Below are 22,053 nucleotides of genomic sequence, written 5' to 3'. Positions count from 1 at the left end.
ATTCAGTTTTAATATTGTGTTAGTGGAATACGAGTTAAGCAGCAAAATCCATGTTTTAGTCAATATCAGAAGGCGGCTATTTTGCCACTTGCTGTCGAGTGAAAATGACATCACAGTTGCCCTGATCTCAGGTAACAACCAATCACAGCTCAGCTTCAGAGAACAGGTGAGCTGTCATTGGCGTGTTGCCTGAGGCCTGAGCAACTGTGATGTCATCTTCAGTCGACAGCAAGTGGCAAAATGGCCGCCCCCTAACATGGATAAAAACAACTGGATTTTTTAAATAATTACTTGGATAAAATCAACTAAATGGTTGGAACTATTTGTAGAAATGTTTTTGTGAGGCATTCATTTACATAACCGCCACACCCCCTCACCAAATTTCTTAATCCACTCTAGCCCGTCTCTAGTCGCTTGAGCGCATTTCGCTGTTGTGTTGGTCTCACCAGGAAAAGGTATCGCTCCATGGCCGAGGTGTTCCTGGCTGCCAGCTTGAGGATGTGACCTTCTTTGATGAACTCGTTCGAGGCATGAACGATGTCCTCCTCCTCACCGAGCATCTCGTAAATCTCCATCAATTTCTTCAGATTTTCCTGAATCAGATGTGTTATGAGTGTTTTTGCAGCACGGCTGTGAAGAGGATGATTTGATCAGGCACACTTACAGATTTCCGAATGGCGCTGTTGGAGTGAGTGGCTGCTGTGGCGATGATTTCTAAGGATTCTAGGAGAGTCAAAGGCAAACTTTAAGATAAAATCACAAATTACACACTGAAGAAGGTTGATGGTTCCGGCCTGAGAGGCCTCGGAGAGAGAATTCTGCCATGTACGTCACTGCTGCTGGTGACGCAATACTTACCATAAATATGAAGTCTTGTGACGAGTGCGTTTGCAACCGTTTGTCGTTTTTCTTCTTCTAAATGTATTGTAATTTAGCATGTATAAATTTGTTTAGTAATGTGTATGGCTATAGCAGCGTAAAAATAGTATCCAATCAGGACTTGAGTCTCACCTTCCTTTATTGTCAATTGGCTGGCTTTTACAGGAATTCATCATGTAGCCACTAGCCATTCTTAGAGTGCAGCCATCATAAGCAGCACCCATGATGTCACTCGTTCCGGTAACGTCAGTAGCATGAAATGGCTTGAAATATTTTTTATTTCTATCGCAGAGCAGTTTTGAGAATCATTGACAATTTGACATTATTCGAGCAGCAACTTTGCAATTTTGTGGAGCCATTTTTTTTTTTTGCATGCTAATCGCAGTGACCAGAAGAAAGCATTGTTTAAAAACAATAACAATATAACAAATTTACAAAGTTTTTTTGTTTTTATAGAACTATCAGTTTTTATTCCTTAAATTCACACTGTGTATAGTAGCATATAGATCCCTCCCACCACCCCACCAAAAACAAAAAAACAAAACTTGATGTAATTTAATTTTGACCAAATTTATTGTGCTGACATCAAACGTCAAAAGTAAAAACTCAAGACTCTATTGTGAAAACAAACTAAAACATTACTGATATAAATATTTTATATAGCCTACTAAAACTAGCTATAGGCATTATTTGCTTATCGACCACTCCTCCCAGCTAACATGCACCGTACCAAAAGTTAATTCCGGTTCTGTTTAATAAATATTTCTTTACAGATAGTTAATGAATTATGCTATTCACAGTTGGATGTTCTCCGCTTTAACATGGTTTCAGCAAGAAACACTGAATTCCGAATGCGCTAGCCGTGCCAATCTTAGCTTAGCCTAGCAATTAGCATGACTTCTCCATCTTTCCTGGTCATCCTTTTATGAAAACTATTCTTGCCAAAAGTGAAGCTTGTTTGCCAGCTTGGAGGCGATAATTACTGACTCAGGATCAACGTGTTTAGGCGCACTAGTAGCCAGCCGAAGCTCATTTCTAGCTAGCTGCTGTGACGTAGGCAGCACAGAAGCTCCCCTCGACATCTTGACTACCCACAGTAGGTGGCGTGAGCTCAGTCAAGCTTTTAGGGACCGTCTCAACGGTGGATTCTTAGTTTTGCAATTCGCCGAGCTTTCATGAGGCACAAAATGCTAATTTTGAAAAGAGTTGAGTTTGTCATCTTACTTTCTGCGTCTCGTCTGTCAGGGTCGTCTTGAGGAAGTTTCTTCAGGTAATCCTTGAGGAGCATCTCGTATCGAGGGACTCTCTGCACAGGTTCCAACATGTGATGCTGAAGTGTAAGACTACCACAAGCCTCTTGACTCTGCACACACAAAGAAAACTCATTTCAACCTCACAGAGCGTTTCAGTTAAATGTGCTTTACTGTAAACGTTTAACGGACCTGTATCTCCTGAATGATGGACTTGAACTGTGGAGATCGGTCGCTCCACTGTTTCAGCAGCTCCATGGCCTTGTCGAAGTTCTTCACGTACTCGGCGTACATTTTGAGGAAGGGTGTGAGCTTCTGGAGGATGTCTCCGATGCGAGGTGTGGACTCCCTGCAGGTAGGCGGAGCAAGAGCGAGATTCAAAACCTGCAGGATTGCATGAGGCCAAAGATCGGCTGGCTTTTGCATTTATGATCATCACGTGGCTTTGTTTACAAAAGAGGAATAATACTAAAATCCTCAAAACACTTTGACGTCACCATACTCACCATTCTCCCATCCGTTTCTCTAAGTCAGGAAGCAAAAACTGACTGTGGAAAGTGTTGATGGAGGAGATATTGGAGAAGATATTTTTCACCACATCCACAGGGAATGTCCCTTTATTTGCCTCCTCCATGAGCTTGGTACAAAATGCCTACAGCAGCAAACCACGTTTAATAACATTTCTGCCTTGAGAGCACTGAATTGCGTGATATGCCGAAAACAAGAGACGTGACAAGAACTCCATCTCACCTGATCCAGCAAGTTGAGTCTAGTAACGTAGGCCTTTTCTGTATGCAAGAGCTCACTGGCAATTTTAAACAATTTCTGCTCATTTGTCTCCTGAAAATGATAAGGACACGTTTAGAAAGCAACTCCATGCACAAGTCACATCATGGTCGCCGTCATAAATTTATATTTAGGAAAGGAAATCCCACAATGATCACTGAAAAACAACTTGAAACTGACACCAGTGATTATAAATAAGAATGTACTAGGAATTGATTAATGAAAATCTGACATTGCTATTGAATTGTTGTTCAACATAATCATTAAAAAACAACTAATGAAACTGGACAAAATTGATGGTACTCTAAGAAAAGAAAATAAGTTGACCACAGGGACATATTAAACAAGGGTATGTCCTCTAGCTAGCATTACAAGTATCTTTAAACTTGTAATCTGAAATTTGGTGTCATGGATGGGCACCACAGTGAACCCGGACCAAAAAAAGCAAAAGGAGATTAGAAAGAAAACAAAAGACAAGCCTATTCAAGTAAAAGCCTATCAGACCATCTCCAAGTAGCTTGCTGTTCCTGTGACTACGGTTGCACATATTAAAAAGAGGAAAATGGCTGACAACTTGAGAGAACAAACTGGTGAGCTCTGAACTGTTTACAGCTCAAAAAAATTCAGTCCATACTTTTGTCATTTTCAAGTTATTTCAGTGAGCATTTGTGGGGTTTCCTTTCATTAAAGAAGTGTACCAACAATTTTGTCCACGGGTGCCTCCCCCCCAAAAAATCCAAAAAAATATCAATGAGTTTGGAGAAATGGTGCAAAAAATATATATATAAATTTGCATGCACAATTCTCTCTGCACTCACAGAAAGACAAAGCAGATCACCAGGAATTCGGTTGTGAAAAGAAGCATTAGTTATATTTACTGTACTGTACTAAATCAATTATGAGTCTCTAACGATTGATTGCACATACAGTTTGTACTAACATAGCATGTAGCACTCGAGCGCGTTATTGACACAAAGGTGACAGTGTCTCTCAACAGGAAATGAAAATATGGAAGAAGGGAAATAACAGAGTAAAACACGACAGACAAGCATTGTGAGGCAAACAGTCATAGACACAACTAACAATAACTGAGAGGGGAAAAGCAAACAATCCCAACAAAGCATCACCTAATAAACTTTGGACTTGTGTGTTGTTTTGTTTGCTTATTTGACTAGAATTCAGACAAATATACAGCACATACTGTATTTACAGGAATATTGCGGCCACATTTTGGGGGAAATGATCAAATGATTCATTTATAACAAACAATGCAGGGGTGGGCAAACTTGGTCCTCGAGGGCAGGAGTCCTGCAGGCTTTGCATCTTTCCCTTCTCCAACACACCTGATATGATCAGCTCATCAACCAGCTCTGCATAAGCCTAATAATGCTCCTGTTCATTGGAATCAGCTGTGTTAGAGGAGGGGAACCTCTCAAACCTGCAGGACTCCAGCACACAGGGGACCAAGTTTGCCCACCCCTGAAACAATGTATCTCTGTTCGTCTATCGATGTCAGCGACTTATAGAGGCAGACAGAACAAATGGATGATCTTCTATTAAGACGGCAGAAACTAGTATACAGTGTGGATCGAAAGTTAAAGTAAAAAGTGGTTTTGTTGTGCAGAAAAGAGCCAATACCTTTAAAAACAAAATTTGCCACTTGCTGTCGACTGAAGATGACATCACCTGTGCTGAGGAAGTAGGTAATGGCCAATCATGGCTCAGTTTGCTGACCAAACCCAGAAAACAGGTGAGCCGTGATTGTCGTTACCTATTTCCTCAGCACAGGTGATCTCATCTTCAGTTGACAGCAAGTGGAATATATATATTTTTTAAGGTTTTAATTGCACATGAAAAATAATCAAGTTATCAAATGAATTCAGAACAAAATATTAACTTTTTACTGATGAAAATGGCTACAAGTATCCCTTTCATCTGTTACTAAAATAAGTTATTTGCAGGTGCAGTGTAATTAAAGTTTAATTGGCGTAGCCTCACAAGAGTATATCATAGTAGTAGCCCTTCACATTACCTATGAAGTAGCTTTCTTCTTTTCTTTTTTTTTGCTTTTGTATTGCTTAATCGCGAATACCAAATAAGCACAAATAAACAGTAATGGGAAAAATAAATGTAATCATAAATTCTAAAACTATTCGACAGTCATCCCCTAATTATGTTTGTAGCTGGATATTAAGATCAGCATGTCCACTATGTCATAGTGGAATATAAAATATATAAAAACTTTTCAGAAAATCAAAATATGTCTGTTACATTTGTTGGATAGTAGTTAAAAAAGGTGAAGGTCCACCACATGCTCATAAAATGCTTTTTTTTTTTTTGCATGTACTGTATGTTGTCCTCTTGATGTTAATTAAGGGAGCTTGATCAATATGTCTCCCTATAAAAGCACAACATCCACTAAGGACAATGAATATGCAGTTCAATTAAAAATCTCACATTTTTGGAGTGAAATGGGGAAGTCTCAAAGGCACCTTTTATTGATTCAAATACTGCGCATGAATACTTGTGGGCTGTTTACGTCGGCGACTGCAATTCATCATCATCATCATAATCAGACAAACAAAGAATTGACAACTACAAACCGCAGTTTTGCACGCACCTTCTGCTCTGTCCTGGCCTCTTCTTTTGGATGTTCCTGTTCCGCGTTAGTCCCACCCTCTTCATTCTCATGAGAGCTTTCAGAACCAGTCCTGTCCGTGCGTGAACTCGAGTCCTCGTCCCCCCTGTCTGTGCGTCCCATATCTCCATTCACCAGCTCGGTCGTGTCTATTCTCCCGTTTTGGCCATTGCACGCCTTTTTCTCCGCCTCCTTGTCCTGCTCCATCTGGGCTAGCACCCCGTTAGCCGTGGGTATGTGAGCATCCTGCAGTTGGGACGACACGCAGTCCAGTTCCACCGTGGAGTGATTCTCCTCAGTCTTGGCGGCCTCCGCCAGCTTGTGGGAGGTCCGGTGCGCCGGACTGCAGTTGGCCGACCTGCTGCTCTGTTTGAACGGCGAGCTGTCTCTCTTGTTGTCTGTGTTGCTGCGAGAGCAAAGCAGACAAGTTGATTAAGACCGGGAGAAGTAAAAAAAAAGAAAGAAAAAAAGACGAACCGTTAGTTCGGGAGCTGTTCGAGCTGGCTTGTCGATCAGGAAGTGGGAGAAGAGTAAGTGGAGAGCCTTTGCATGCGGGTTAAAAATAAAACTTGCACTGACTTCTAGACTTCTGCCTTGGGAGGTTGGTGTGAGGCACAGGGGGAGTGTGTGTGTGTATGTTATGTGTGTGCGCGTTGAGGTACAGTAATGAGGAGGACAGGAGCAGCTCGCTCCCCAGAGGTAAAAGCTGTCCTAGTTCTACACACACCTGTCTTACAAATCGGGTTGCACAACTTATAATTACCATTTGCTTTATAAACTTGAATTAGATGGGGGGGGGGGGGGTTGCCTAAAATAAATACAAATATATACATGCAGCTGTTCTACATCCTGCACAGACAACAGCTGTTTCAATGTGATAGCCCCCACCCCCCAAAAAATTCCTCACAGTCCTGTACATTAGCACTTCATACCTTACACTTCTGCAAAGTAACAAAAACGTCATAATCGAACCATGACCATTTTCTTGGAGGCGGTCACCGTTACTGTGCACGTCCGGCAGAAACAGGAAGCGTGTATAAATAGAGGAAGAACAACACACTGGCGCAACACCGCTTGTCCCCTGTTGCGTTTAAACATGAAACTTCATCACGCTTACCTCTCGGGCGAGCAAAGAATACTGAATATTCCGCTTTGTGCACACAACAAGCGGAAAAATCATGCGAAAAATCCCCACCGGCAAACATTAAATGAGATACATAAGGGAGTTTTAAAAGCAGGTAGAAGCTTCGTCTCGAAGCCGTTAAATTCCATGTCAACCAGATTAGAAGGCTAATTTTGTTCGCAGAAGCCGCAGGCCGCTCTCTCTAGTAGCAGGACGTCTTGGGGGATAATCCCTGCAGTGCTGTAGTGGTCCCGAGTGAAAAAAAAAAAAAAAGACACATCCAGTCGCTCTGATTAACGCAATTTGACATTTTAAACGGCACCAAATTGTCTGCTTATTCTTGAGTCCAAAATAAAGGTTCTAAAGAATTTGGACTAAAAGTGATTACAAATCTACAGTCAGAGTCAGCCGGACACCTGTGGTGCTTCTAGTAAGCTAATTTTGTTGACCTTAAAAAAAGAGTTTAGCAACCAAATCCAAGCACGTCATGTTTGCTTCAAATATTGTGACAGCACGATGATAGAGAATGTGATGAAATGACGGATGAGAGCGGTGCCGCTGAATGATCCATACCTCTTCATCTTGGTTTTCATGTCCCAACTGCCCTCCCACAACTGAATGAGGAGCCGGGTGTGCCCTCGTCTTCTCAAATCTGCTTTCATCCCCTCGCCAAATGCTGACCTGTAAACGTGTGCGCTAATCCCTTCCCCAGTTCTTGTCGGCGGCCTCGTCTGAACTAGCATCACAGAGGCAGTCAGAGCACTTTGATGGCAGGACTTCTGCTTTTGGTCCTTGTCTTCGGAAATGTTGGGAAAGACGACGTTTTTCCGTTTGTGCCATCTCAAGGTGTCGGCACGATTATGACAGCTGCGTTATTGCCTACACTGAGCAGTACAATGTGAGCACACTGTCAACTCGTCATACTCTTGCAGACCACTTGGTGAAAAAAAACAAAAAACATATTTGGCTGTATCCCAATATTTCCTTGGATTGTGGCACTTAATGCAGTGGGCTGGGTCAATGTTATTCTATATTCTAACGGTATGATAAATGAGAACAAAATATTGCGAGAGAGACAGCGAGAGAGGGAAAGAAGAATACGGAGAAAATATTTGGCACATTAACTCATTCACTGCCATTGACGGCTATAGACGTCAAAAATTCATTTGAACTATTTCTCTAAGTTTAACATTTTTTTCCACATTTTCACACAAGAGTATGAAAACCTAGATATTTTTTTTAGAAATACAGATATAAAATGTGTGATTAATCGTGAGTTAACTATTGAAGTCATGCAATTTATTAGAATTAAAAAAATAAAAAATCTCCAGGGCAAAAAAAAAATAAATAATAATAATAATTTAATCGCCTGACGCGACTTAAAGATTAAATCCATAAATTCATAAAAAAAAAAAAATATTATTTAAAATTAGGGGCGACAGGCAATTACATTTTTTAATTGTAATTAATCACATGATTTCAATAGTTAACTCACGATTAATCACAAATTTTATATCTGTTCTAAATGTACAATAAAAAAAATCTAAACTAATAGAAATAGTTTAAATTATTTTTTGACGTTTATAGCCATCAACGGCATTGAATGAATTAAAAAAAGAAAAGAAAACATTATTAAAAATTCGGGGCGTCAGGCAATTATATTTTTTAATCGGAATTAATCGCATGACTTCACTAGTTAACTCACAATTAATCACAAATTTTATATCTGTTCCAAATGTACAATAAAAAAATATAGGTTTTCATACTCTTGTTAACAAAATTTTAAACTAATAGAAATAGTTCAAATGAATTTTTGACGTCTGTAGCCGTCAATGGCAGTGAATGAGTTAAGAAATGTGTACTATATTATGTTGAAATAAATAAATAAATAAATACTGATGTTAACATTCTTCTTCGGTTTCCCTTCTTCTTAGCAAGTCACAGTGTCCCATCACTAGTGAGCTATTTTTTAGAGCAGGCCCATGGGCTACTCATGTTGTCTTTGGGGCTAACTAGTACACAATGGCATCTACACGTGTACAGTATGTGTGGATTTTTTTTTTTCTCATCTAACCTCACTACATTCCCTTCCTCCTCTGTATGTAACTGCTCAGGAGAAGGAGGGGGGAAAAGGTGAATTGGACGCAATTAATGGCCTGTTTATTCAATTTTGCAAGCAGCCAATCATATTGTGCCCTGGTTAGGCGTTCCCTCCAAAAAAGAAAAGAGGAGCTTATTACCAGTTACAATCAGTATTAGCAGTAATTTGAACCATGACTTTTTAAAACCGGTAATGGGCCCAAACCTATATGATCCTTGTAATGAAATCAATGACTTGACAAGGGGGAAGAGGGGATTTCATTGATCATTGTGAAGTGCGGCCTGTGATTGAGGGCTATACAAATTGACTTGACATGATCAACTGAAGCAACAATGTCTTCAAAGCTTGTAGGCTTCATATGAACTCAACTCTCCATTCAACTTTCTTTCGAGAGCATTTTAACAACAACCACAGCTGTAATCAAGCGCCGTACATAAAACATACAAGACTACACTAAATACAATGAACAACTACATGAAATACAATTTTCTGATTAAAATACACGAGAGCGCCCTCGGCACGCTACAAGTGCTTAATTTGTCTCACTTAACTTGAAGACTCTAAAAAATTAATTCTGAATCGCAAGACTACAAGGCACTTTCTCTTTCTCCACAGTCTAAAATTCATGTCCCAAAAAACAAACAATTGCGTTTCATGTAAACTAAACGGTTTTTGAAACACTGCAATTCTGATGATTTGTTCCTCAGTAATAATGTTTTGCCATTATTTTTCCAGGATAGTAAAACAACACAGTTGTTAACCAACCAGCAGTCTTTATACTCATTACCATAATACAATCTTTCGAAACAGAGTACTACTGTATGTTTTTGTTTTGTTTTTTAGAACAATGTGAGGTTATTGGAGGAAACGAGATGTAGCAAGTTAAATCACTTATTCCCAGCAGAAAGAAATGAATCATTGAGAGGCTTCACTATTTGCTCAAATTTGGAATCACCACGGGCAGAACATAGATTTGATCTATGCTTGCAGATCCCACACAGCAGAAGAGAGGAAAATGCTCCTTCCTACCTGTTCTCCTCAAATTGGCTGATGAGGTCTGATACTTTGGAGTGTTTGATTCTCACTCTCTCCCGGTTTGTCGCCCCCCTTCCTCCTCCACCACCTCCTCCCTCCTCCATCCCTGGTCTAAAATGGGGTTTCTGGTTGTGAGCCAGCGGGGATGAGAGCTCCGTCACCGGGCTCTGAAGGTGTGCTGGCTTGGGAGGCACTATGGACAAAATATAAAAATAAATAATGCTGGCTTTTGCTGAGGCGCATTATCAGCGGATTTCCTGATGGGGTCAACCACTGCAATGCAAATTGAGGCCTGAGGGGGGCACTGCTTGTTGTGTGATTAACGTATATAGGGCCTGGGAGAGCCACTCAATAAAACATGCTATGAGTCACGTGTTTATCAGAGCTCACGTTTGAAGGCTAAATGTCTGGCATGATTAACTGTATAAAGAAGAAGCGTTGAGTGTCTTATCTGTGTCGAATGATTAACCAGGGAAAATAAAAGAGGAACAAAGTTCAACGTTTGCTGGTATCAGAGTAACTTACATCATTTGATTCCTCTTTTCAGCGCTTCCCTTCGCTGGGTGGGCTTAACACTGTATAATGTGACTGATGTATGAAGTACGATGATGAAAATGCGATGAGTGATGTTATGACACACAAAAAGGTTATGCCTAAAATGAAAACAATGACTTCATAAATAAGACAGTGTGAGTGCATTGGTTGTGTCTTTTCTACACAGTACATTTTGTAGAGTACATTTTACTCTAAACAGAGTCAATTTGGTCCCACTCTAAACAGAGTACAATTTACACTTGGAAGACGGTAAAATAAAAAGTAAAAAAATAAATAAATGTATTTTTAACTCATTCACTGCCATTGACGGCTATAGACGTCAAAAATTCATTTGAACTATTTCTATTAGTTTAAAAAAAATCCACTTTTGTTAACAAGTATGAAAACCTAGAAATGTTATAAAATGTGTGATTAATTGTGAGTTAACTAGTAAGGTAAAGGTAAATTTTTGCAGTCATGTGATTAATTATGATTACAAATTTTAATCACGTGACGCCCCAAATTTTTAATAATGTTTTCTTTTCTTTTTTTAATTCATTCACTGCCGTTGATGGCTATAAACTAGTGATGGCAAAATGAAGCTTCATTTGCGATACTTTTTGACTCCTCTAGATGGTGCTCTTGGTTTAAAGATAAAGGCAAGTGCAATAAAAAATTATTACATTTGCATTGCATCTTTGAATCATGAGTGCCATCTTGAGGAGTCAAAAAGTATCGCAAGTGCTTCATGAAGCTTCATTTTCCCATCACTACTATAAACGTCAAAAATTAATTTAAACTATTTCTATTTGTTTAACATTTTTTCCACTTTTGTTAACAAGAGTATGAAAACCTAGATTTTTTTATTGTACATTTAAAACAGATATAAAATTTGTGATTAATCGTGAGTTAACTATTGAAATCATGCGATTAATTACAATTACAATTTTTATTGCCTGTTGCCCCTAATTTTAAATAATCTTTTTTTTTTTAATGAATTAATGGCAGTGAATGAGTTAATATACGAGAAAATTGGCCTATGCCACGACAAAAACCGAGTAATGTTTTTTTCACTAAGAAATTCTAAGTACATTTTAGAAGGATTTCTGAATACATTTTACAAGTTTATTTAAAAAAAAAAGTTACACAAGGTTTAATGAAACAAACTCATGACCTTCAGTTTGGGTGACTGCCACTCTACCATCTGAGCTATGCCATTCCTACTGTTTGCTGATATCCAAAAGGAGACCAAACATATCGTTTTTGGTCTCTTGGAGGTACTGTTGCATGACATTCAGTTAATATACATTTTCTACATTTCTATACAATATGCGTTTTGTTCCAGCTGACACGAGCGATATGCTAACACACAGTAGGAGCGGCATGGCTAAGGGAGTAGATCGGCCGTAGCCCAACCTGTAGTTGTGGGTTTGTTCCTCAACCCTTGAGTGACTTTATTTAAAAAATAAATAAATCTAAACATTTATAGGATAGGCAAATTCTATGATACTTTCCTTAAAGTGGGACCAAATATACTCGGTTTAGAGTAAAATTTACTCTACAAAATATACTGTATAACCTCTAAGTGCAGAATGTCTATGTAGATAAGTGCAGTCATAAATCGGCCATGATTGCGTACCTGGTGGTTTGGACTGTGACAGCGGCCTCTTGTCAGAACTTCTTCCATTGACCCCAGTCTGGCTCTTCACACTGCCCGCACTGCTTGCTCGACTCAGACACGCCTGCAAGCTGGAGTTACTAGTGGACCTGCATGGTGAAGTACTGTCCACAGCTGAAGGACACAAGGAGAAAGCAAGCGTGATCATTAAAATAGAAAGTTACTGTATTGATATCAGTATGAGTAGTCACCAAGTACCAAATACTGATGGATACCAATAGTACTTTTTATACATAATTATATACATAATTGGGGGAAAAAAAGAGGCAGAACATTTTTAACTCATTCACTGCCATTGACAGCTACAAATTGTAATCGCCCGACGCCCCAAATTTTTAATAATGTTTTCTTTTCTTTTTTTTAATTTATTCACTGCCGTTGATGGCTATAAACGTCAAATGTTAATTTGAACTATTTCTATTAGTTTAACTTTTTTTTCTTCATTTTTTGTTAACAAGAGTATGAAAACTTTTTTTGTACATTTAGAACAGATACACAATTTGTGATTAACTCATTCACTCCCATTGGCAGCTATAGACGTCAAAAATTAATTTGAGCTATTTCTATTCATTTTTCTTTTGTTAACAAGAGTATGAAAATCTAGATTTTTTTTAATTGTACATTTAGAACAGTCAATCAAATCTGTGATTAATCGTAAGTTAACTATTGAAGTCATGTGATTAATTACAATAAAAAAAAAAATCATCTGATGCCCCTAATTTTTAATAATCTTTTTTTTTTTTTTTAATTAGGGTCATCAGGCGATTATAATTTTTTTTTTGTAATTATTCACATGACTTCACTAGATATATTTTCTAAATATACAAAGCATTTTTTTCTAGGTTTTCATACTCTTCCACATTTGTTAAAATGTGGAAAAAATGTGAAACTAATAGAAATAGTTCAAATTAATTTTTTACGTCTATAGCCGTCAGTGGCAGTGAATGAGTTAATTGTGAGTTAACTAGTGAAGTTATGGGATTAATTACGATTACAATTTTTTTTTTGCGTCAGGCGATTACAACTTTTAACCGTAATTAATCGCATGACTTCACTAGTTAACTCACGATTCATCACAAATGTTATATCTGTTCTAATACAATAAAAAAAAATCTAGGTTTTCATACTCTTGTTAAAAAAAGTGGGAAAAAATGTTAAACTAATCTTAAAATTTATTTTTGACGTCTATGGTCGTCAATGGCAGTGAATGATTTAAGAAAGACCTGTATATCACAACATAGCATTTTGCTTTAAATTAATTATAATCTTCGCTTTTAGTTCCTTATCATAAAATGGCCACATTAGGGCAGAAGATACTGATATTGATCACGGTCACCTACATCTTAAAATAATCGGCTCTACAACCGTGTTTCTGTGGGGATTTTTATTCATTCACTTCTCACACTTGATGGCTTGTACGCACACCAAAGCAATCCAAGAAGGCCCTTATTGGACCTTGCACCAGGGGAAACCATAGAAGTGAGCCCAAGCCCTAACAAGTATTTATAATGACCTCCAGAGTGCAGCTCTTTAATGACAACAGCATTTGGTTAAGAACGAGTTTACAGAATGGACTATGAGGCAGTCATTTCCAAACCAATCAATGAACAAAAATATACCCCTCAAACTTGAAAAAAAAAACGCAAAAAAAAAACATGAATGCATGTTGATATATTATCTCATGAGTGCAGATTAAGAGGTGTGTCTTTATATTTGACTTGTGTTCATATTGTGCATGATGTGACAAACTCTCCACTACAGGACGTGGATAGCCTAAAATCCATTCCAACTAACTACCCTGGATGAGACTATTTAGCTAATAGTCCAGCTGATGATCCAGTGAGGGTCCATCCAACCAGCTGGTGCAGCACTGCTATTTATTTAGCTAGACAACAGTGAGGTAATGGAGCGACACACACAGACTGGCACATTAAACAGTAGCCTTGATTTAGTGCGGAGTTCTTTATCTCGCATACGCACACGTCTTTATGGTACGAGTCAACAGCCACCTCATTGTTTAGCAAGATATTTCCCATGTAAAGTGGTCAGTCACTTGAAGGTGATGTGCGGTTACCAAGTGGTATCAATACACTATATAGAGCTTGATGCCAAGATCCGTGTAGCTTTCTGCTTGCCTGTTTGGATGAACACTGTGTGCTGGATTATTTGTGGAAGCTGAATCTTAAAGCCTAAAAAGCATCCAAACCACAGAATGTCAAACAACTTATCATTTAGGTTAGTCCTTTATCACTAAAGCCCGAATCTTTTCTGGGTGGAAGTGAGAGAGAAAATTAGTGGACGGTTGTCTCGATTTGTGCAGGAATGTGGTTATCTATTTAAATATCCAGACAACAAGGTTTGGTCGGACCAGAGTTTAATCAACTCTGGATTGCAGCTAATTTCAAAGAATGCTTCAGTACACTTTATAGGCTTGCTAATACACTACTACTATATTTGGCCAGTTTTTTTTTTTTTTTTTTTTACATTCAGTGGCTGGACCCAGAGTTAGTCAACTAAAGCCAACAATATCCGAGACTTCAAAGATGATGGAATGCACAAGCTGTGCACTCAATATACACTTCACGACTAGGAATGACTTATTTTTGTGGTCTTAAGGAACAATTAAAAACAAAAATAATGGTAGGCTTACTTTTAGAAGAAAAGAAAGATCAAAGCGCATGCACAAGCACTAATGTGTGTCCTGTAGGTGTCTTCAAACTTCTAACTCAGTCTGTCTATTTAAAGATTGATATGTAGCTACTGTGCGGTTTGGCATCATGGTTTTGAACATGGATGGATCCAAGACCTTTAAAAAGTCTGGTGATTTTTGACGATCCAAATTTTCCGCCAATGTTCCAAACTTGTTTTATTGTAAAACATGGAACAATATCTGTGAAACAAAACAAACAAGTCGTTTTAATTGCATTAGATGCAGTTCCCTCAAATAAAAAAAAAAAATCATCAGAAGAGGACAGTGGCTGACTTTTTCAGACTTCTGAGGAGGGAAATGAGATCAGCAGACAAGATCGGTCTTAATTTAGGGATCAGAGGATCACGCACCTTCCCTTCCCCTTAATTTCATGCAATTTTAAAGGAAAATCTAAATTGGGAAATATGTCTTCTTTAAAATGATCTGTCATTCCCCCCCCTCCAAGTATGGTATCTGTATTTGGTATTGGTATCGGTGACTACTCAAGAGTTGAGTACATGTATGGGTTTGAAAAAAAAAATGGTATCAAACATCCCTGGATAAAATTCAACAGCTCTTGAGTTCCTTTGTAAAGCAAATCAAATATTGCATCCTTTGCACAACATTAACTAAAACAAGTTTTGGACACATACAGTATATAGAACAATGGGTTTTCACCTTTACATACAGTACATAGTACTTAATAAATGAGTGTGTTTATAACCCTCAGTGTCAATCAAAGCAAATGTTCTTGAATTTTCTGCATACTAACCTCTATGTCAATTTCTATGTCTGAAACTGAAGAAAAAAAAAAAAGCCACAGAATCATATAGTCAGTTACTATTTTTACACTCTGACCGTAATTAAAGACAACAGCACCGTCTGAGTGGAAACAGCTCCACGCTGTGTCTGGGAGAACGGAGTCTTAAAAAAAAAAGGCTCAGAAACGTCCGATCAATTCCGAAGACAGCCTCAGGAATGAGTGCTCGCCCCTTCTTGCCTCCCACGGTCACATCGGGAGATCATGAGAAAACCTCCAGAAAATATGCAACACTTTTTAATGCAGGATCCAATTGAGAGCGCCAAGCTGTAGACCGTGTTCCACAAGCCACTTTTACCTTGAAGGATGGCAGGGGGTGAGAGCCTATCACAGCCCCGAAGGTTGGTTTTAAAAGCGTCACACGCCAGTCTGCTATGCAGCTGTAAGCCACACTACTGTTAGAATAAGCTTCGCTACTGTGCCTTTTTGCAAATACAAAAACAAGTCAATGTCAATAAATGCAAAGTTTAAAAGATTAACTAAAAGAAAGTTCAGCAGGATGATAATCAGCCTGGCAATATATATTAACTCAGTCACTGCCATTGACAGCAATAGACGTCAAAAATTTATTTGAACTGAATTAGTTAAAAAAAAATTCTCCATTTTTGTTAACAAGAGTATAAAAGCCTAGATTTTTTGTGTGTAGTACATTTAGAACAGATATAAAATTTGTGATTAATCTTGAGTTAACTCGTGATGCCATGCAATTAATTACGATTACAAATTTTAATCACCTGATGATGCCCCTAATTTTTAATAATCTTTTCTTAAATTTTTTTTTTTTAAGTTAAAAAAAGTTAAAAGGTTAACTCGTGAAGTCATGCGATTAATTACGATTACAAATTTTAATGACCTGATGATGCCCCTAATTTTTAATAATATTTTTTTAATTTAATTTTTTTTTTTTTTAAGAAAAGATTTTTAAAAATTAGGGGCATCAGGCGATTACAATTTTTAATCGTAATTAATCGCATGACTGCACTAGTTAACTCACGATTAATCACAAATTTTATATGTGTTCTGATACAATAAAAAAAAAATTCTAGGTATTTATACTCTTGTTAACAAAAGTGGGAAAAATGTTAAACTAGTAGAAATAGTTTAAATAAAATGTTGACGTCTATAGCCGTCGATGGCAGTGAATGGGTTAACCTAAAATGTTATTTTGAAATAAATCCATTTGGCGAATGGTCAAATATAGTGCAATGAAATGCAGCTTGTTACACTTCACTGACAGTCTAACTAATAAAAGCTCTCACGAGATCTTTACCGGGACGCTTGCGTTGCTCAATTTGAGCATCTTCTCATTAAAAGCAGCCTGTCTTGAGTGGCAGAGTGCACCGTAAATTAATACCAGCTGGAGGCAGCGCCAGCCACCCTGCAGAAACGCTTTGATTCAGCTCCTTGGTGTGCAGCACTGCAGGAATGAGCAATGCTGCTTGCATCCGAGTCTCGTTAACTTGGAAAATATTTACTACCAAAAAAGGTGGACCATGTGCTAGGCAAGGGGTTCTTGATTGTGAAAAATAATGATCCTTGTGAATATGGTATTAATAATTGGTAATGAGTCGAGCCAAACTTCAGCTTAGTTTTTGACCTTGTGGTTGGACATTATTACGATGACAACTGGCCTATTGCTTTTGGAAGATGCAAAAGTCTGTGCTAAGATGGTTTCTAATGCAATAATTGCTAACGTGTACATAGGCAAAGAAATGAGGAGTGCTCTTGGCAAGGTGCCCAGAGCTCCTAGCGAGTTCTGTATGGTCTATCTAAAATCTACTTTTTGCGTTTCTACCATCGTTTCTGTACCGCTTCCCGTTCTTTAAGGTTGCTAACCAATGTTGTGGTACCTAAACGGTGCATAAGGACATAAGGTCCATTGAGAACTCAAAATGTATCATGTAAATACACAGTGGATTGCAAAAGACAATTCATATCCTATTGGGTTTCTTGTTTACGTTAACTCATTCACTGCCATTGACGCCTATAAACGTCAAAAATTCATTTGAACTATTTCTATTAGTTTAACTTTTTTCCCACTTTTGTTGACAAGAGTATGAAAACCTAGACATTTTTTTAAATATATATATATATATATATATATTTTTATTTTTTTTTAAAGAAAAGATTATTAAAAATTAGGGCCGTCAGGCGATTAATTTTTTTTATTGTAATTAATCGCATGACTTCAACAGTTAACTCACGATTAATCCCACATTTTATAATTCTAAATGTACAATATTTTTTTTCTAGGTTTTCATACTCTTGTTAACAAAAGTGGGAAAAAATGTTAAACTAATATGAATAGTTCAAATTAATTTTTGACGTCTATAGCCGTCATTGGCAGTGAATGAGTTAAAGGGGAAGTCAACCTCAAAATGTTCCTTACAATAAAATGTTAAATGGAGTGCACTTATATAGCCCTTTTATCTACATCATATGGTGCTCAAAGCGCTTTATATGGCTCCCATCCGCCCATTTATTATGTTGTGTGAGCCCACACTAATCGGTATTCTGATTAATATTGTGTTTGTGGAATATGAGTTAAGCAGCAAAATCCACCGTTTTTTATCCATCTCAGTGGGCGGCCATTTGCTGTCGACTGAAAATGACATCACGGTTGCTCAGGGCTCAAGGTAACCAGGTAACAACTAAAATGGATAAAAACGTGTGGATAGAACATATGATTGTAGAGATTTTTTTTTTTGGGGGGGGGGGGGGGGGTCGACTTACTCTTTAGGCTTAGTTATGGTAACCTACAATAAATGATGGGAATTGTGGAATTTTACTTGACGGTGGATTGCAAAAGACGATTCAAATCTTATTTCTTGTTTACTGGCAACGTGACAAAGAAACATTATCACATAACTTCTCCTTTGTTGAATTAATTGGCAAATTATACTGTGTAATGCTGCTACTGTATAATCTATAAACAAATTGCATGGAAAAAAACGATATTGCCACCTAACCAACCAACCCTTTTTGTAAAAACGCAAGCGTTATCAAGGTTTACCGTGACAAACTTTAACAAGGTGAGCTTACCGGAAATCTGCTCAGGCGAATGCTAAAAACGACTTATGACATCATTTCCCTCAGGTGTTGTCACCCGATAGACCAGAATGTCCTGGTTTAATTTCCGACCCGTAGTTCAAGTGAGAGAGCTCCAGTTGGGAAACAAAAAGGCACACCTGTGCTTTTGGTCCCTCGCTGCCATGGTTGACGTCACATGGAGCTTGAATTGCACGCTTTGACCTCACGCCACGTCCACCAGCCACACTCGCACCACAAGGAATGTCACAATGTGCTGCTTGTTGATTACAGATGCATGCAACTCCGGGTCAAGTCGCAAAAATGTCTCGTGCGCACAACGTCTTAGCAGAAAACTCACTATTACATCAGAGCTGAGGTAGAAAAGTGCAGGTTGAAGATGGTAACGACAGCAAAAGCGCGGGGAAAGCACACTCAAGAACCAAGTGGCAAACAGGTGCTCTGTCTTTGACAAAATATTTGTTCAAGATCAATGGCGCTCACTCACCCAGATAGTGCAGGAAGAAGAAAAAAATCACCTTGTTTTAGTGTGTATCCTCAGTGAGCTCTTATGTTCTAAATCCTGTGAGTTGTTTATACCAGTGCTGCGGCAGCAGAATGACGCTGAGTGAAGAAACTCAAACAGACTCCTCCCTTCTTCCCTCACTCTCACTCACACACCTTCAATTTCAAGTGGCTTTAAAATGGATAAACACACTCACACACACAAACACAAGTTACACCTAATTCCTAGTGGGGACATCCCATTGACATAATGCATTTCCTAGCCCCTTACCCTAACTTTAACCATCATAATTGATTGCCTAATCCTAACCCTAATCCCAACCAAAACCCAATTGAAAGCTAAACTCTAAAACCAAGTGTTGAGCCTCAAAAATAGGTATTGAGTTGTGAGGACCGGCCAAAATGTCCCCACAAAGATAGTAAAATCCCAGAATAAGGTCCTCACAAGATAACATATACAAGAACACACACACACACACACACACACACACACACAAACACACACCTTCTGTCCCCAGGCCAATTACATGCGCAAACATACTAAGCCAAAAATAAACAAGACAGCGGAAACAACGCAAACAAAAGCGAGAAATAAAGAAACACGTTTGAATCAAAAACAAATATTACAATAATGGGTGACAATTACATACCGACTTGCCCGGTCGCTATTCCTTGTGAATAGCGGGTGTAAATATATTGGTAACTTTCCTTTTTGCTTCAAAGAAATGCATTTATTTAATTTATAAGGTCATATTATAATCCTTGTCATATGTATGTTTGCCTTTATATATAATATATATATATATATATATAATATATATAATATATTATATATATATATATATATATATATATATATATATATATATATTATATATATATAATATATTTTATATATATATATATATATATATATATATATTATATATATATATATATTATATATATTATATATAACGCAATGCCAGGTTATGACATTTCCCTTCTAGTAATTCCTTCCACTCAGGTAATTCATTAACGTCACAAATGTCCATAAACTAAATCTTGTTGTGGACTACGTTATAGTGCTAAAAAAATAAATGGCCAGAAGCAACTCTGCTAACTGTCATAAAAATGGAGTCTGGAGATAAAGAGGCCAAACTAATGAGTTTAAGAGCTTGAACAGTGATACGAATCATCCCAATAAAATGCCCACGAATAAACACTTACACTTATGATGACTGAAAAGAAAAAAAGAAAACAAAAGCAATGATAATAATTTTTCAAGGTTCACTTTCTATAAATTGCTGCTTTTAACTATCCTCACAATTTGTGTCTGATTTGTTTCAGAATCTAAAAGTGATTCAAAGATGAGATTAAATGAGTCACACTCATCTGCTGCTTTTCGGTTTCGGTCATAAAATATTGCTTCAGATGTGTCTGGGTCAAATTTTTTTTAAAGAACAGATGAATGGCTGGAGATATAAATGACTTCAAAGCCACACTGCATTTTAGACTAATTTATTTTCAGCCTGAATAAGTTCTTAGATTCAGATGGTTAAAACGAGTGATGGGTGTGTAGCGATGCCATTTATCAATATCAGACCAAGTACCAGACCTTATTTCAAGTTTTCTGTACTCGCTACAGCAGCCGATTCCAGTATTGACCGCCCTCTTGTGGCCATTTTATGATCAGGAACTACAAAGTAGTAGAATAGAAATTTGCCATACATTTTCAGAGATGATTTTTTTCTTCTAAGGAAACCAAAACCGATTCCAATTATTTACTGTCTAGGAGGCCAATGACCGATATTTGGAGCCGATATTCACTTCCACTAACAGGTAAAATACATTTTAAAAGTCAAATTAACTCCTTTTTTTGATGAAATGTCTTCAAGCAAATGTTTATTTAATAACTTTTTAGATTATCTTTTTTTTTTTTTTTAAACTTAGACAATAAGGTCCCAGGGTCAGTTACAGTAATTTTTGGACTATAAGCTGCTACTTTTTGCACTTGCATTCGACCCTGCAGCTAATACCAAGGTGCGGCTTATCCATCAGATCACAAGGGGGCGCACTATAGGAAGCGCAAGAGCGTCAGGCAGAGCAAAACAAACCAAGTGAGCCCAAATACAGTAGGAGAGACAGAACGACAGCGAGACAATTTGCGCCCTCATTATGGAAAAGAAAGTAGCGGGAACATTCTTGTTGTGCCATCAATTGTACGGCCCCTCGGGGGCCTGATAAAAAAGTTTTTTTTTATCGCATTCCCACCAAAAGGGGCCGCGAAAAATGAAAGAAATGGCTGCGAGCCGGGGGGGGTATAACTTGACGGTCAAAGCCTGGATTCCAACTGATGCGGACGAGTTTGTGAGGCTCACTTTATTGCCGGTAAGTACTTGTGACTATAGATTTGTTATTTGGAGAGGATTTAAAAAATATAATAAATGGAGTTTGTGCATTATAAAATCCGCTGAGTCATATTGTTTGTTTTATTCAGGTGTTCGTTCCAAAGCGATCGACAGCCACCCTGACTTTTTCCTCGTCTTGAAATGGGCAATCCTGCATCTGTAAATGAGAAGGCTAAAGAAAAAGCCGTCCAGCGTAACGAGTATCAGAATTGTGTGATGGATTCCTATAAATGAGACAACATTTATTTTTGTGCCTAGTTTTATACTTGAGTGTCCACATCTTGTTCATCTTATCCGAATGAATGTTGCATTCTTCATCTGTGTTTTGATACCTGCCGACCTCACTTGTGTACGTAGTAGTTATAGTTGTTAAATCCTATCCTGACAGCTGCATTAAAGGTGCTACAATGCTAGTATGCTAATGCTACGTAACATGACTGCATGTTTGTCCAAGACTGGATTTGAAAAGAAGAATTTTGTAAGATGTGATATTTAGTTGTTAACTAGAAACGCCATTGACATTCTCAAATCCCAAGACATGTGTCACTGTATTAAAGTCACTGCATTTCCCAAAAATA

The 22,053-nt window shown here is 37.9% G+C and overlaps 1 protein-coding gene across 4 annotated transcripts in view; it reads right to left on the bottom strand.

Moving 5' to 3' along the window:
* LOC144053130 (FYVE, RhoGEF and PH domain-containing protein 4-like) overlaps nucleotides 1-22,053 on the bottom strand; it is a 58,616-nt gene that overhangs the window by 5,371 nt on the left and 31,192 nt on the right. For 2 of the 4 annotated variants that reach the window (XM_077567225.1, XM_077567224.1), the window contains exons 3-11: nucleotides 11,986-12,138; nucleotides 9,807-10,005; nucleotides 5,536-5,959; nucleotides 2,880-2,969; nucleotides 2,636-2,781; nucleotides 2,322-2,478; nucleotides 2,104-2,242; nucleotides 665-723; nucleotides 447-593 (exon numbers count right to left, since the gene is read on the bottom strand). In XM_077567225.1, coding sequence (XP_077423351.1) covers nucleotides 447-593; nucleotides 665-723; nucleotides 2,104-2,242; nucleotides 2,322-2,478; nucleotides 2,636-2,781; nucleotides 2,880-2,969; nucleotides 5,536-5,959; nucleotides 9,807-10,005; nucleotides 11,986-12,138 — 1,514 coding nt within the window. Of the gene's footprint in view, nucleotides 1-446; nucleotides 594-664; nucleotides 724-2,103; nucleotides 2,243-2,321; nucleotides 2,514-2,635; nucleotides 2,782-2,879; nucleotides 2,970-5,535; nucleotides 5,960-7,249; nucleotides 8,436-9,806; nucleotides 10,006-11,985; nucleotides 12,139-22,053 lie in introns of those variants that run through there. The other 2 variants (XM_077567226.1, XM_077567227.1) reach the window with 2 other exon arrangements.

The sequence above is a fragment of the Vanacampus margaritifer genome, chromosome 6 (assembly GCF_051991255.1).
Source record: "Vanacampus margaritifer isolate UIUO_Vmar chromosome 6, RoL_Vmar_1.0, whole genome shotgun sequence".
Taxonomy (NCBI): Eukaryota; Metazoa; Chordata; class Actinopteri; order Syngnathiformes; family Syngnathidae; genus Vanacampus; species Vanacampus margaritifer.
The sequence above is the reverse complement of the archived record's forward strand: the minus strand, read 5'-3'. Positions and strand labels throughout refer to the sequence as shown.